This window comes from Diplotaxodon limnothrissa, linkage group LG12, assembly GCF_057381915.1.
Source record: "Diplotaxodon limnothrissa isolate DT_005_m linkage group LG12, D_limnothrissa_male_GT1.1, whole genome shotgun sequence".
Lineage (NCBI taxonomy): Eukaryota > Metazoa > Chordata > Actinopteri > Cichliformes > Cichlidae > Diplotaxodon > Diplotaxodon limnothrissa.
Window position 1 is genome coordinate 28,511,745 of NC_140607.1, and position 17,065 is coordinate 28,528,809.

At 39.6% G+C, this 17,065-nt stretch overlaps 1 protein-coding gene across 2 annotated transcripts; it reads left to right on the top strand.

Moving 5' to 3' along the window:
- The first annotated feature begins 276 nt into the window (after positions 1–276).
- Positions 277–16,552, top strand: rassf2b (Ras association domain family member 2b). Of its 2 annotated transcripts, XM_085368503.1 has the most exons (11): positions 277–424; positions 6,609–6,750; positions 9,060–9,133; positions 10,965–11,040; positions 11,331–11,482; positions 12,520–12,632; positions 13,404–13,546; positions 13,768–13,921; positions 14,619–14,740; positions 14,913–15,010; positions 15,237–16,552. In XM_085368503.1, exons 3-11 carry the CDS (start codon positions 9,081–9,083, stop codon positions 15,304–15,306), a joined length of 981 nt encoding a protein of 326 aa, XP_085224629.1. In that variant the 5' UTR covers positions 277–424; positions 6,609–6,750; positions 9,060–9,080; the 3' UTR covers positions 15,307–16,552. The 2 variants fall into 2 exon arrangements, with proteins under 2 accessions (XP_085224629.1, XP_085224630.1); XM_085368504.1 differs by lacking the exons at positions 277–424; positions 6,609–6,750 and having other exon boundaries at positions 9,030–9,133.
- The last annotated feature ends 513 nt before the right edge of the window (positions 16,553–17,065 follow it).

Sequence of the window (17,065 nt, forward strand, 5' to 3'; positions counted from 1 at the left end):
CCATAAACTAGCATGAAGTTGCACATGCGTGGACAGAGTTTGACGTGGGACATTGTACTTTTGTGTCGTGCTTCCATTAAATTGGGGTTTCTGTTGAATAATGTCCTTGCCTTCTGCTCTGCTATTGTTGTCCACTTCTCATTCATCTCCTCACGCAGCGCGAACAAAGACACGTCAGCCTCGCCCTCTGATTGGCTCCCTGCCGGGGCCCCGCGACGCTGCTGTGCCGCGAGCTCCGCCACAACAGATGGACCTCTCGCGCTCTCCTCCTACCAGCTTCTGGATGCACTGCTGCACGCGCCCCGCTGATTGTGTCCAACGGCAGGAGAACGAGCGACTTGTCCCAGGAGTTTTAACGGCTAACGCTCAGTTCAGGAGAAACGACTGGAAGACGAAAGAAAAGGACCGAGGAGACCTATGTTAGGTGAGCCGTGAGAAGACTTCCAAAAGTCGGCACGAAGCAGACAGAGGGGTCGGTGTGGCTGAGTAGGCTGATCATGATGATGTGTCTGAGCGGTAGATGTGGCGATACGGGCTGGCTGCAGATGGATTCTTTGGTTGCCTGTATAAAAATGAAGTTTTAGTGTTTCGACAGCATCAAATGCAGGACGATTTGCAGATTTATTTATTTATTAAAAGCGCAGGGGACAGACAGACTAAAAACCTCGAATATGAGGCATTTGTGAGGAAACATCAGGGCACCAAACATGATGCCCTAGCCTAAATCTTGAACAGCAAATGATAGGACTACCCCACTGGGTCTCTACCAGAGTGTGCATAAAGATGTGTCCTTAAAACGCGTTACATAACAAGAAAATAGGGCCGGATAGACGGAGGCAGTGCCAAAAAAAAAAGTGAATCTTAATGTGCACTCACTTGCCAGTATATTGTAAACTGCAGTTTAATATATACCAGCAATAAATCCATCCACCATGGTCGTTTCTGGTGTTTTTAAAGTGTTTTGTTGACGTTTGATTTCAACTTTTGGGTGATTAGGTAGGTAAGCGGTAAGCGTAAACCACAATGTAAACATTAAAATTAAATGTTTTCACAAATACTGGACAATATTTAGTTTTGGTAGCTAGTACCAGTCAACTTAAGGTTTCCCTTACTGATTTGTGTTGAGTTATTCTCTAAAATTTTGACCATTACAAATATCAAAATAGTCTTTTCAAGTTCCCATAGCCCTTTCTGACATCTCAAATGCTTTGACTGCCAGTTCATCTGGACGCTTTTATTATTTTTTTGACACCATCTTAGGAAAGTTTTAGCCTGGTGTTTACGGCCCTTGCAATAGTCAATGTTTATGTGATCAGTGACAATCAATGACAACACAGCCCCAGTCTTCACCCGAACAATAACTAGATAAATACCCACACACATACACAATAGGCCATTGTTTGACATTTAAAGTTATTTTCTCAGAAATTTGAGATAATAAGTCAAATTTTAAAATAGTAATCCAAAATTATGACATGTGGGCGGTTAAAAAAACAAACTTCTATAACAGATTAGGCTGAAACAGAAAACTAATTTATTTTCCTTTTAACATCCCATCTTTCCTGCCGCAGTCTCCCTCTGTGCTCCTGCTTTGATATATAATTAAAATCTAGTGCCGCACACACATTTGTTCAGGAATCAGGAGGTGCAGTGATAATTGTGGTGTCACTTTTGAAGACACTTGGAACAACAATGGCAAACCTTAACTTTCTGAACCTCAAGGGGAGCAATTAAATGGACTATTAGTGACAGAGAACAAGAGAAGTGAAGGGGCATCCACGCAGGAACGTGGTGATCAGAGTCCATAGAAAATCAGTAAGAAAACCATAAACCTAAAAAAAAAATTCAGGTAAAACTCTAACATTTCTGCCTTCCCTCTTTGCAATTTTTTCCATAGCCCTCCTCTCTGCCAAAGCAGATCACTTGGGTTGCTGGTTTGGGCCCACAAGTTATATTTTTGATACCCCTGCACTGCATAATAGACATTAAATTGAGGCTGTCGAAGCTCTGATATATCCGATGATATTGATGTGCAGAGCTGGTGAGACTGATGTTTAAAGTGGATGTAAAACCAATTTGGTTTAAGTTTTGAACAAAGTGTCAGTGTGTGTTTCAGCTCTGAAAATGTAATTTCATTGTCTCTACTTTTGAAGTTACAAAAGACCAGAGTGCTGGAAAATTACACCAAATTAAAGAGCACCAAATTTATACCGAGCTCTATGTACTTTGAAGAACTGTAACTAGGAAAATATTTGTAGCATGGTTAAACTTTGCATGGCGTCATTATTTCACAAAAAAGTGGGTGTGCTTTGATTGACGGAGATGGGAATTTCTTCCAGATTTAATTGACTTTATGTGAAACAAACCAGCAGCTGATAATCTTTAGCTCTACCATCTGCCGAAAAGGAAGAAAAGCTCCGTCTTTATCTGGAATCTGGGAGCCATATTCGGATTCGAGTCATGCTTCACTGTGTTGTTTTTTTTGTTTTGTTTTTTTGACAAGCCCAGTAAGCCTAACAAGGAGCAGGAGAGACGAACAGACACACACACATACACATACACACACTATTTTTGGCTCAGTGTTGTGAACTAGTTTCGGGAGCTCAGATGTTTTTGGTGTTGCTATGACAATAATGACAATAGCAAGGCAGAGCAGTGGTAACGTGGAGGCTGAAGGCAGGGGAAGAGGACAGGAGCTATTCATCGAGCATTTCAGCCAAAGACATTGACGGAGGAGGTTCAGAGGGAGCAGGGCAAGAGGGCAGAAAACAAGCCGGGGGGAGGATGGAGGAAGTTGTGATCCTGGTTTGTAATAGTGTGTTAGATAGCCTCTAGTCTTTCACAAGGAAACATGAAGCAGCAAACTGTGAACAGAAAGCAGCGGAGAGCAGAGTTACTGTGGTACAAAAATGATGAGACATAAATATATATAGAAAGAGGGGGTAGATGGAGGCTGCGGGTTGACTGAGGTTGTAATGAGGCACGGGGGGATTTCAGACGGTCGATTAGCTCTACATTTGGACACAGAAGAGCACTCCGATCTGAAACAGGACTAGGTCAGCCGTGGGTCAGTCTGGCTAGATTTATATGCTGCTGGTTCTGCTATTGCAGCCACACCATCCTGCAGAGCATTTCTACAGGGAGTGCAGAATTATTAGGCAAGTTGTATTTTTGAGGAATAATTTTATTATTGAACAACAACAATGTTCTCAATGAACCCAAAAAACTCATTAATATCAAAGCTGAATGTTTTTGGAAGTAGTTTTTAGTTTTAGCTATTTTAGGGGGATATCTGTGTGTGCAGGTGACTATTACTGTGCATAATTATTAGGCAACTTAACAAAAAACAAATATATACCCATTTCAATTATTTATTTTTACCAGTGAAACCAATATAACATCTCCACATTCACAAATATACATTTCTGACATTCAAAAACAAAACAAAAACCAATCAGCGACCAATATAGCCACCTTTCTTTGCAAGGACACTCAAAAGCCTGCCATCCATGGATTCTGTCAGTGTTTTGATCTGTTCACCATCAACATTGCGTGCAGCAGCAACCACAGCCTCCCAGACACTGTTCAGAGAGGTGTACTGTTTTCCCTCCTTGTAAATCTCACATTTGATGATGGACCACAGGTTCTCAATGGGGTTCAGATCAGGTGAACAAGGAGGCCATGTCATTAGTTTTTCTTCTTTTATACCCTTTCTTGCCAGCCACGCTGTGGAGTACTTGGACGCGTGTGATGGAGCATTGTCCTGCATGAAAATCATGTTTTTCTTGAAGGATGCAGACTTCTTCCTGTACCACTGCTTGAAGAAGGTGTCTTCCAGAAACTGGCAGTAGGACTGGGAGTTGAGCTTGACTCCATCCTCAACCCGAAAAGGCCCCACAAGCTCATCTTTGATGAGCCCAAACCAGTACTCCACCTCCACCTTGCTGGCGTCTGAGTTGGACTGGAGCTCTCTGCCCTTTACCAATCCAGCCACGGGCCCATCCATCTGGCCCATCAAGACTCACTCTCATTTCATCAGTCCATAAAACCTTAGAAAAACCAGTCTTGAGATATTTCTTGGCCCAGTCTTGACGTTTCAGCTTGTGTGTCTTGTTCAGTGGTGGTCGTCTTTCAGCCTTTCTTACCTTGGCCATGTCTCTGAGTATTGCACACCTTGTGCTTTTGGGCACTCCAGTGATGTTGCAGCTCTGAAATATGGCCAAACTGGTGGCAAGTGGCATCTTGGCAGCTGCATGCTTGACTTTTCTCAGTTCATGGGCAGTTATTTTGCGCCTTGGTTTTTCCACACGCTTCTTGTGACCCTGTTGACTATTTTGAATGAAACGCTTGATTGTTCGATGATCACGCTTGAGAAGCTTTGCAATTTTGAGACTGCTGCATCCCTCTGCAAGATATCTCACTATTTTTGACTTTTCTGAGCCCGTCAAGTCCTTCTTTTGACCCATTTTGCCAAAGGAAAGGAAGTTGCCTAATAATTATGCACACCTGATATAGGGTGTTGATGTCATTAGACCACACCCCTTCTCATTACAGAGATGCACATCACCTAATATGCTTAATTGGTAGTAGGCTGTCGAGCCTATACAGCTTGGAGTAAGACAACATGCATGAAGAGGATGATGTGGACAAAATACTCATTTGCCTAATAATTCTGCACTCCCTGTACTAACACAAGAATCTCTTGTTATAACAGACAAAAGTGATCAATGGTTTGGAGATGTTTCAATTAAACAGGGTAACTGCATCGAAATCTGGTCTCTGAGCATGTTATGGCCTGCTATTGTAGAGCTGCCTTATTTTGATAAAAAAAAAAAAAATACGTGAGTACTCTGCAGTGGGCTGCTTATGATTATTTAGAGCTTTAGCTTTGCATTTCCATTACAGTCATATGTTTTGATACATTTATGGAGTTCTAAAACTAAAACAATATAAATTGTTCACTTTTTTTTTTTTGATAACTTGAAATGGAGCGAAAAAGGAAAAAAAAACCTGTTAAACACTTTTAGGCCTCTTTTGAAACTTTGAATCACATTTTTTGTTTGTGCAAATGAAACACATTAAAAGTAGACTAAAGTAATAATAAAGTTTATAAAATATAACAGTCTAATAGTTTTACAATAGTAAAAGTGAATTTGAAGCCCAGCTGCAGATTAGTTTTTGCATCAGTTTAGCCATCGCTATCATAATTCAGCAAAATGAAAAGAGTAAGGTGCCAGGTAAACTAAAAATAAAATGTCTAAAGAATAAGTGTTGTTCATAGTAGAAGTGGGGTCAATTATCTAAAGCGACAGACAGTACCAAGGTGAAGAAGAGAGTGTAGCCAGGGTACAGTGGGTAGAGATGAGTGATTAGAGTGAAAGGGAGGGTTTATAAGATGGTAGTGAGATGTACTATGATTAGTTTGTAGAGAGTGACCCTGAAAAGAGTTGAAGATGCTCTCACTCCCAATGACTGACCAATGCTGTATTAATTTCTAATAATGTATTCATTATAAATGGATACTTCAGAAGGACAGCTTAGGTCGAGACAAAGTTTGAGAGGTAAGGCTGAGATGGATTGGACATGCAGAGGAGGGACAGCGAATACACTGAACAAAGGAAGGTGAATATGGAGCCTGCCAGGCAGAAGGAAAAGACCACAGAGAAAATGGATGCAGTGAAAGAGGACATGTAGAGGGGCAGGTGTGATACAGGAGGATGCTAGAGGCAAGGTGAGATGGAAGCATCTGATCCACTTTGGCAACCACTAAAGAGAGCAGCCAAAAGAAGATCATTTGTATTCATCTAGTTTTTCATTTACAACCCCTGAATTAAATAATATGTTAACTCGTATTAGATGATTGACACTGCTCTAAAATAACAGTGAAAAGAACAAAATGGGTGTCTCACCATGAATGAGCAGTGAGTATGGCTCACATTTTTAATGTTGCCCTCTCAGCAGCGTTAAAAGTGACATGTCTGAGTCAATCTTTTTCTCTGGAGCTTGAAGTCTCATGAAAGAAGGATCAATTTTGTTATCAGATTCCAGTTTAGTTGGCATAAAGTTCACGTTGATCTCAGACAATTATGGCATTGTTTTTGTGTTGTCAGCTGGCCACATGTCCGTCGCAGACCGCTGCCTTTGACCGTGATAATAAAGGCTAATGGCTTCCATTGTGTAGGTCAGTGCTTAGCTTTTGAGCTCTTGACAGGGCTAATATAGGTGATGAAATATTGATAGCCCCTGGCGTTGGGCTGAGCTGATTGGCGTTAAATATTTAATTTGCCCACATTAACTGAGGCTTTTTATTTCAGAGATTGACAGCCCCATCTTATTTTATCAGCACTGCGTGTTGAAGCTGCTTCTGTTTACACTAAACTGTGGAAGTATGTGCCTGATCCAAGAGTTTAAAGATTGATAACCGGGTGAGGCTCGTCCACGTGTGTGTAAGCGGATTATTCATTTGTGCTGCTTGAATTGAGGAAGTTTTAAGCTGTGTCAGGCCCTGTGTCGGCTTCCTGTGTGGCTGATTGAGTAAAGGAGGAAGTGATTTAACGGAAGGGGAGCACTTCCTTTTAACGTCCCCACTCTTCCCTGTCTGTTCACAGTCACGTTCAGAAGAAAAGACCCTCTTGGATCACTGACACCTGAGGATACAAACAGAATCTACCTACCTATAACTTTGGCTGCCTCTCCTCATAGGCAGTTTCTTCTCTGGTGACTCAACAACAACTCATAGTCTTTACGACGGTAAGATCCATTGTTGTCTTATAATACATTTATATATATATATATATATATATATATATATATATATATATATATATATATATATATATATATATATATATATATTCTTAATATTTCATATTTTGTTGGCTGTTATGTTACAGAGGCACTGGCTATGTAACAGGAAGGTAGTTTAAACCGAGGCCTTTCAACTAATGTCCAAAATGGTTTTGGGTGTTTCGGCCTGTTTACAGTAAATCAAGTGTATTTAACACTACTGTGGGGAGTATGCTGTAAACAGGGGTTAACTGTAACTAATTAGCAGTAATACTACTTCAATGTTAACACAAAACAAAAAAGTCTACGGCAGGTATGGGTAAAGTACACACCTGGGGCTGGAATCAGCCTGCAGACTACCTCAGGTCACTCACAGTTGCTCTAAAAGGAATATGAAAGGAGGCTAGACACACGTTTTTTTTAAATATACATGAATCATACAAATTTAGAGTTTGTTGCAAATAACAGTGGAGCAGTAATAAGCTGTGTCCAGTGAATTGCTTACCCAGTGGAAGGATTCGAACTCCACCGTCTTGTATTGTAGCTGGTAGTCCTTGTCTTCGTAGTCTCAGTTAGCTCACCCACTTGAACCATCTCTCTGCCTCCAGCTCGCCAAGGCACTCCGCAGTAGAACAAGGACTACTGTCAAGGAGTCTCTGGGGACTGCCACAAAAGTGACCTGATCATCTTACGGGTAGAAAAACAAGAGACAGCAAGGGATGCAAAACAAACAGCAGAGGAATAGCAGCTGTAGGTATAGCTGTAATTTCGTAGGTCATCACTGTTGCATAGTGTGGACTTAAATGTTACTTAAATCTAACACAGTGTAGGTGTCTTGAAGAGTGAAGAATAAATTGTGACCTGATGACAGATCTAAGTGTAAAGTCACACAGATATTGAAGCTGTATTGTCAGGTCATCATGAATGTCTAACCATTTTTTTTTTTTTTTTTTTTTTTTTTTGGCAATCTGCCTTAAACAGGCGATCATTTAAACCAATAGGATTCATTTTCTTCAGAGGCTAAGCTGAGACCTGCAGTAAATGTTGTTTCAGTTCAGTTGTGACTTATTGAAATATGTCAGTGTAGAAAAAAATCACGCGCATTGCATGACAAAGCAGAGGTCTTTCTACATATAGAGGAAAATCCCCAGAAGAAAATGTGTTTTTAAGGTCTATGTCAGCATCATTGATGACCCTGTGCAATCATATTATGTATTTTTTGTTATTATTATTAAGGTCAAGGGTTAAAAAAAACTATCATTCTTCATTGAAAGTTGTTCCAAAATATCCTTTCTGCTTGTCTCAAAAACACAGGGTTTGGTTAGAGAACCAAGAATTCTTATTTTAATTACTTAAAAAAAGATGTTTCTTATAGCATGGGCTTGTTAAGTAACTATCATGAACTTTCATTTTGGGGAATAACTTTTGTGGGCTAGGCCAGAGGTCATCACTGATTTTAGACCTCAAAGAGTTAGGTGGGGTTACATTTACTCAACCATAAAATGTATTTTTGCTCATGAAATTGCTAAAACGGTAGCAAAATGCTCAATTTCGTGTTAAGTAAGGCGATTCATTGCTTCATCTACATGCAAACTAATCTTGGTAAGTGCCTCTGACTCCAAAGGCCTATTTTGAGGAAAAACCCTACAACAGTTGCATCTTTAACTTTTGGTCTTCATGTTCTGAGGAAAAACAAAAAGAAAAGAAAAGCGTGCTATATGGCAGATGAAGGCACATAATGTGTTTTGCCAGTAGCATGCTCAGAGATGAATGTTTAGGCAGCTGAAATAATTTGCAGCAGCAGGTGGTCCATGTGTCCTGCACCTGTCCTTCATCCGGAGGTTTCTATCCTGCCAAACTCACACAGAAACACTCTGTCACTCAGCGAAGAGGGAAGGAAAACTCTGCAGGGTGGTGGCAGAGTGCCATTTAAAACAGCTGCATGTGCAAATGTGCAGCGTTTGTTTATGTGAAAGAGCTCACAGGAAAGAGAAAATACATTGTAAGACGAAGAAGAGAATGAGGAGAGCAGCTGCTCCCCTCATTCGCATAGTATATGTTTTGATTTAGTACAGGGACACAGTGGTGGAGGTTTAACTATCTTAAGGGAAGTAGTTGCCAGGAAAGCAGATATCATCTTCTTGTTATTGTTTACGGTCTGCAGCTCTGCCTCCTCCTCTTCCTGCAGTCACTCTGTCACTTCTGTTCTGTGCTCGCTGCTGGTCATGAGGAGTCATGAGACATTAACTCTGTGTGCCTTCTTTGTGTCTCAGCTCCTCTCATGCTCACTGAGAATGGATGATACACAGTACGGGGTTCAGATCGGAGAGAACAAGTTCGTCAGCAAGTAAGTCTTCCATCCCGCACTGTTTCTCATATAAACATAAGTATGTTTATACAGATTATAAATTCACAGTAAGTGACAACAGGGAAACAAATGAGTAGCCTTTATTCATCTTTGGTATGTTTAAAAAAAACCCATTAATTTAAAAAAGATGATGTGAAATAGGGATGTTTGTGGTTTTAAAGGTTTCAGCCTGTTAACTGTTTGCAGTGTTCATTATCTGAAATCTAGGTCTTTATTTATGACAACAAGTATCCCTAATACCTAACAAACTGTGATCTTTGGCTTTTGAAGTCTGACCAATCAGTTAATAAAAATGATAAATAATGCACACTGAAAACTATTAACAATTATTTTTCTCCACAACATAAAGTTACAGTTACTCCGCCTACCTGCATATACATTCACTTGTATTGTGAGACTCCTATTTAGGGTTTCAGTATAGAGACATTGAAATATTAAGGGAACAGGACTTCACCTGGTCCTGAAACTGCTTGTCAGTTAATTGTCAAATTACATTTGACTTCTATAAGCATACAAGACACGATATCCTGCCAAGATGACTGAATAATAAACAGCAGTACACAGATCATGTTACCAGTCACTCACAGGGTTAACACAGAGACAGGAAATCACACACTTGCATCTACTGAAACCCCAAACCTCTCAACAGAAAGCCAAATCAACATTTTATTCACACAGCCAAAGATAAATGTCTTTTCCAAAGTTTTTAATGGTGGCTTTATTAAGCTGATGAGAAAACATCAATTGAAACTGAATCTCAGCCTTACCAAGAACAGACATTAAATGCTTCTCTTTAGACATGCTTCTTATCTTACTACACCAAGAAACTGCTACACCCACTTTTCTTCTTCCTTTGTCTGTACATTAAAAAAGAAATGAGAGCTAATGAAAGAAAGGACGGGATCTGAAAATTACACATTAATCTCAATTCTGTGACTTATTTTTAATCTTTTAATCCTGATCTCATCTGGTTCTTATCTGGTGGGAAAGAACTTAAATGTAGTAGTGGCTATCAAGTAATGCTAATGGAGAATAAACCTCTAGGAGAAAACTGTGAGAAGATGAAAAATCAGTGAAAACGGCAACATTGTAATTTAAGGTTTGGGTGGGTCAGAGAATTTTGTCAGATTTGAGATTGGGCAGTTTGTTAATCTCAGGGTTAAACAGGGTTGGAATTAACATTTCAATCTGCCCCTGCATAAAGTACACAATAACACTAATCCAGCAGCAGAGACTGCCCTATCTTTCTCTAAACATATATGAAGTTTTTTTTTTTAATTAGTTCTTTTTATTTTCGGTCTTACTGACATTAACATTAACAGCATAGTAAGGAATACTTTATTTTATCAGGAATGTTGTGGAGGGCCGCACCAGCATTACACAGGAGGTGATCTATTACTACATGGCTATATTACAACCTGCCCCTGCACAGTGGCATAGAATGAGACTTTGTAGAATAGTTTTCTTTTTGTTTGCTCATCTCTCAGCTGCCTTCAACTCACCACCACAGAAACTAAGTGAAATCCAAAATTACCAAAGTGGTGATTAAGTGCCAGAAATATTGTCAGTGCAGTGACCTGTATCCACTGATGTTAGCACCAACTGGTTTTCAGATATATTTGCATCACTCCATTAGTGATGATGTTATGCATTTTTGGGATGAATAAAGATCCCCAAAATTTGATCTAGTGTTGTTAAAAGTGCACGGTGCATGCAGAATTACAGCTGCAGGCACTACGAGGTGGTAAATCAGTGGGAATCTCCTTAAAACTTTGTTTCCTTCCAGTGATTTAACTACTTCTGTCTTCAGGTCAACAGTCCTGTCACATCTTAAAACTTACAACCTCTATTATGAAGGGCAGAATCTGCAGCTGCGGCACAGAGAGGTGAGTAATTGCATCTCTCGGTTTGTGTGTGTATGTACTCACATACAGTGTGAGTGCAGAGTGAGTGAGTGAATGTGTTTAATCTTATTTTATTGTTTTAAATTTCAACAGAAGAACCTGAATGTGTCGAGGCTTCATCCCTGCTTTCACTTTTGCTCTTAATATATTTAATATAATATACCCCACCCATTTCACCCTATATCCCTAAGGAGTAGCAACTGTCCAGTCTGTGTGTATTTACTGTATATGTGTGTTTGTGTGTATTCATCAGTATTCGTGTCTTCCAACAGGAAGAAGAGGAACTGATTGTTGAGGGCTTGCTGAATATCTTTTGGGGCCTCCGGCGACCAATCAGGCTACAGATGCAGGATGACCACGAGCGAATCCGGCCGCCCCCCTCCTCCACGTCTTGGCACTCGGGTTGCAATCTGGACAGTCAAGGGTAAGAGCTCCAGACAGATCCAGTTACACCCCAGTGACCGGAAATGGTGATACAGAGAGGTCAGTGAGGGCAGATATAGATTTTATCTAGTTTGTCCAATGAAAGACAAGCAGGTATTTAATGTTTAAAAGTGTGTAATTAGGGTTTGAGATTTAAATCCATGTAAATGGAGTTTAATTCCTAAATAAGATACAAATTGGCAGCTTTCCATAAGCAAAAGTGAATCTTTTAAGCCACACTTCTGGTTTAATTGAGGATCGTACTCCAAGCTATTGCAAATCAGTCCATGTCAATAGGCTCTTAGTGCCATTTTCAGCGCTCCCATTTATCAAAAGAAGCTATTCTTGCTCCGAGGATAGCAGGCCTCACAGGCATAGAGTTGCCATTTGGATGTTAACATGAAAACAACAACAAAAACTCTCATAAGTAGCCAAATTGCTGTGAGATTCTTCAGTAATTTGCTTGATTATAACAGGAAACATTGTCACAACTCCTAACTAAAAGAACAGCTGCACTGGCAAAGAGGAACAGCAGTCACAAGTTGAAACTAACCAACCCAGATATGACGTATGTTAAACAGCAGGTTAAAAATGGCAGCTACTACAGGAAACCGAATAATAAGACTCACCACTACAGTCAGGACAGACCAGCATGTTGATGGCATCACAAACACATATCAAAGTGAAAAAAGAAAAACTGGTGTTCTCAAGAAAATCTCACAAACTGATCGAGATCTCCCTCTAGATTCATACATGGTGTGGAGGGAGTTTTAGTTCAGCTGTGCAGACTTGGACTGCTCTTAAACTTAATGGCTTTACAAGATTCTAGTGGCTGTTAGTCCACACTAAAATCAATATCAGGATAATAGTTTTTTGAGAAACTACAGCTTATGGTCATAAATACATGATGGGAGTTATCATTTGAAGGTGCAGTTTTTATCTGAAAAAATATTTTTAGCTGTATGTTTACAGTTTTGACAGTTTGCAGTTCTTCTCCTTCACCCCATAAATGTACTCTCTCCTGTTCCCTGTTTGAAGTTCTCCCACCACCACAGATGGTCAACAGGCTCAGCAGAGCTCACCCACAGTGGAAGTGACGCCACCTGACAGCCAACCAGAGGACAACGGTGTGACTGAAGAGGAGGCAGAAGGTAAATTTTGGACTTTCGTTTTATACATTTATATTTTAAGACTTCAGTCATTTAGATTTTAAATATTTCAAGCTGTATCTACATGGTTATAAATAACCAATAAAGTAAGAGTAAAATATTAACCCAAAGGTGTAAATTAGTCTAAATTGCCCATAGGTGTGAATGCGGGAGTGAATGTAAGCGCGAATGGTTGTCTGTCTCTGTGTATTAGCTCTGCGACAGACTGGCGACCTGTCCAGGGCGTACCCCGCCTCTTGCCCTATGACAGCTGGGATATGCTCCTGCACCCCCTGTGACTCTGAAAAGGATAAGCGGATGGATGGATAGATAGATTTATCTTATTTTGAACGTGTTTGCTCACACTTCTTTCAGTATTTATAGATTTTTTTGAGCTGTTTCTCAGTTTTTTGCTACCTGTTCTTTTGGTTTTACTCATTTGAACTGTACATTACTCTGATGGCTATAATGAGGATCGAATAAGCAGCCTCAAACATCAGTCATTTACTAAGAATATTTTGTTTTTAAACTGGCTGAATCTTGGCGAAAAAAAAGTTGGATCGCATTAAGATGAAATGAAATTAGCTATAAACACATTTTTAATTAAAAATAAAATTTGCACATTAAAGCGAAAGATAAAATTTGTTTACAGTTCTGTGTAAGTGATGTTTATTTCTAAAACTATGGTTTTCTTTCACTATTTTGTGATCTTAGCTTAGGGCTACACTGAATAATAATCAGTAATTTAAGGTGGTTCAACATTTGATTTGACAGAGGACAGTGAGAGCTCCGCTCAGCTCCTCAGGACAAAGAGCGATGCCGGGGTCTTAAGGAGAGGCCAGCGAAGGTCGCCAAGTGACCAGAGGAAAATCCGACGCCATCGATTCTCCATCAACGGACACTTCTACAACCATAAAGTAAAACTTTTAAAAACTTACAGAATAATCAAATAAAATTCATTAGGTTAGTTCATTTATGTGACTTTATGTGATTTGGGAACAGGTTTTAGTTACATTTTTCTTGAGAAAATGTGTTTAAAAGTGAAAAGAGTAAAAGTTTTAGCTTCAACAATTTTAACTGAACCTAAATTAATATTTAAAATATTAATATTTAAAATGTTTTTCCATTTCATCCTCAGACAGCAGTGTTTACGCCTGCTTACGGGTCGGTGACTAACGTTCGCATCAACAGCTGTATGACCACGCCGCAGGTGCTACGAGTTCTCCTTAACAAGTTCAAAATCGAAAACAGCCCAGATGATTTTGCACTCTATCTGGTCCATGCTAGTGGAGGTGAGTTAAGACTTTAGCCGCAGTCCACTAATTTTATTTTATCTGATTTTATCATCTACTTTTAGACTTTTAGTTTTATTACTTTTAAAGTTGGAAGTTTTTGCATTATTGCTGGTGGTGCAATCAAATCTGAACTAAAGCTACAACACAGAGCTTCTCTATAAAGCTTCGTAGCTGAAAATGCTACGTCAAGATGAACAGGATCAACCTTTTGAATCTCTATAAAGCTTATAATTTATTTTTATTTTTTTTAGAGGCTATGATATTTGGAAACTCAACACAGAATCGGTGTTGTCATTATTCCATTTCTGTTCACTCACTGGGTTTTCTGAGCTGAAAGAAACACATTGCAGTCAGTAATCAAACAGCAATTAGCAGAAGTGTAACTGAAAAGTAATGATGCTTTCAAAATGATGATGAAGATGTTTGATGAGATTGTAGATTATGTTGCGGTAACAAATGGCAAACTACCCCACATACAACTGAGTGCTCTTGCTGTTTGTTTTTGATTAAGTTCTTGCATCAGACCCAGCTGTAAAGTCTGAATGTCAGTGCTAAATTATTCATGAACTATTGGCTATGTGGATTACAAATATGGATATGTGTCATGTAGCTCAAAGGCGGACATTGAGGACATTGTGTATAAAATGTGTTATTGTTATTAATCCATCACTCCGTGTATGTTCTGGTGTTTCAGAGCGAGTGAAACTGAAGCGGACTGACTATCCTATGTTGCTGAGAATCATGCAGGGACCGTGTGAGCAAGTCTGCAAAATATTCCTCATGGAAGAAGATCTCGGAGAAGAAGTCACATATGATGTAAATCACCATTTTCTTTTTTCATAGCTATAAATGAACATGTGTTAATTATTTTACAGTTACTTTTTCCTTGTAAAACGAATAAAGTATACGCACAAGTATTTGCACTTGTGTTTCCAATATTCAATTATCTTTTGGGATTTGGCCTTAAAATTCTCTTTGCTTCCACAAGGTGGCGCAGTATATCAAGTTTGAGATGCCTGTCCTCCAGAGTTTCATCACCAAGCTAAAGGAAGAGGAGGACAGAGAGGTGCAGAAACTCAGGAGAAGGTATAAGAAATACATTTTTAATCTGTCCTGGCATTCAGTAAACATAATCTTAACATCTTTAACTTTTATGAGCTGCAATAAATATGAAAAGTGGAGGCCTACAAGCTATTTTTAAACTATTTTTTAGCCCACCACCTGCCCCCAGTCTAATGTGGATGTGCACGTGTTTTTATTGGCTCTTTAAAAAATCCTCAGATTTGGTCTTCCTCTGCCTTCATATTTGCAGGTATAACTATATTCGGAATATAATCGAGAAGCAGCTCCAGTGTCTTCCAGAGGGGGCAAAGTGTATGTGATCTGCTTATGGTAGGGCCCCCCACACCAAACTGTCACCACAGCTGCCAAGCCGTGACCAAGAGAATGACCAAGAATCAGCTGACAAGAGCAACAAGTACATGTTTCACCAACTGTCCTCCCTCAGCACATCCCACAATCAGTCAGCCCACAGTTTGCTCTTTCGTGCACGTGTTGAGTGTGACCATCTCTGTGATACTGAGAGTCATGGCAACACACACACTTTTTTTTTCTTTGCTTTTCTTTACCATGAACAGAGCACTCGGACAAACGTCTCCTGTTTGTGTTTTTTAACCTTTTTTTAGTCTGTTAGCCTGCAAGATGAGGCTAAAATGTAACCTGTCTTCTGCCTTCGCTGCAGGAAATATTCAAAATCGTTTTAAAGCACAAATGTCATCTTATAGTGACTATATAGGTTTCTCCAAGCACAAAACACACAAAGTTGGTGGGATACTTTGAAGCTGATGTAAACATTTAGGACCTTTTTCATTTCATTGATGTGAAATCTTTTTATTGCCACTGCAGGCTGTGACTGTGATAATGCAGTTACACACAGTATTTGGCAATTTTACATGTAGGCAGCATGTAAGACTGAGAATCACAGGGAACAACCATCCTGTAAATGTGGAGTGGTCTGACGGTGACAAAAATTAACCTTACATATTTCATTAAATTTAATGCATAAAAAGCCCAAGTGAAAGAGTATGGAGAAGTGATTCCTGCATATCAAACCCCCAAAACTTCAACTGTTTATGTTTGGTGGCACCGGTCTTTGTCCTGCTTACTGAGTTTTAAATGAGATCTGGTGACATTGAAGCCAAACTCTCAGCATGAAGTTAGATCCAGAAGTTCCCCAAAATAACAGACTATTCCTTGGAATAATGCAACTTTTTGAGCTACTTGTTTTGTTCCTACACACACTCTTACGCTAAAGGTTTGCCTGACGTTAACCAGATTGCACAAAATCTTCATGTTTTGTTTTCATTTTGATTTAGTTTTTTTTTTTTTAGTTTTTTTGACATCTACATCCAGCAGAGACAAGAAGCACAAAACGATAATCCCACAAGACTGTGAATTTTACGGAGAATGTTTTTAAACGTACGAACGAGCATTTCTAAGCAGTGCGGTTTGCCTCCACATGTACAGCACTTTGTCTCCTTCCGCCTGACAGTTCAGTATTTCTGACACGCAGTGGACGACGCCCCGAAGATTGTGTGAGAGCATGCATGTTGTGTTTTTAGTGACTAAGACTTGCCTGCTTTTGTATTGTGTCTTTTACAAAGTAAAGAAGAAAATTTAGCCTTTAAAGTGTTAACTCTTGCCACTACTTTGTGGAAGTTTTCGTACAATGTTTGTTATTTAATAAAAAATTTGTCTGGGGAAAATGAACTTGTAGTTCTCATCTGTTTTTGTTGCAGTCACTGTTACCTAACGATGCTGAATTCGTTTGCAGTGGCAGAAGCTTCGGGAGAGCTCGCTGAATGTTCTGGTTTGTTTACTCGGAGAGTTAAATAATTCAGATAAAATTAGAAACGCAAATGTTAAGCCCGCGCTCTCAGGTATTTATGCGTGATGTCGGCAGCACCAGCAGCTTACTGCACAGTCAGCCAATGAGGTGATTGAGATTGTCTGACGGATAACAGGCTGGCCCTGAAACATACTTTCCCACAGACAAGAAAAGGAGTCTGAGCTGCGAACATCACTTTTGGCTTCAGCTTCCCAAAGAGGAATACCATCCAAATCTCCGCCACACAAAAAAAT

Excerpts from the sequence above, each read along its gene's own strand:
- rassf2b (XM_085368503.1), top strand. The coding sequence starts at position 9,081 with ATGGATGATACACAGTACGGGGTTCAGATCGGAGAGAACAAGTTCGTC. Across the intron at positions 11,483-12,519 it reads TGCAATCTGGACAGTCAAGG|TTCTCCCACCACCACAGATG; the intron begins GTAAGAGCTCCA and ends CCCTGTTTGAAG. Across the intron at positions 13,922-14,618 it reads TCTGGTCCATGCTAGTGGAG|AGCGAGTGAAACTGAAGCGG; the intron begins GTGAGTTAAGAC and ends CTGGTGTTTCAG.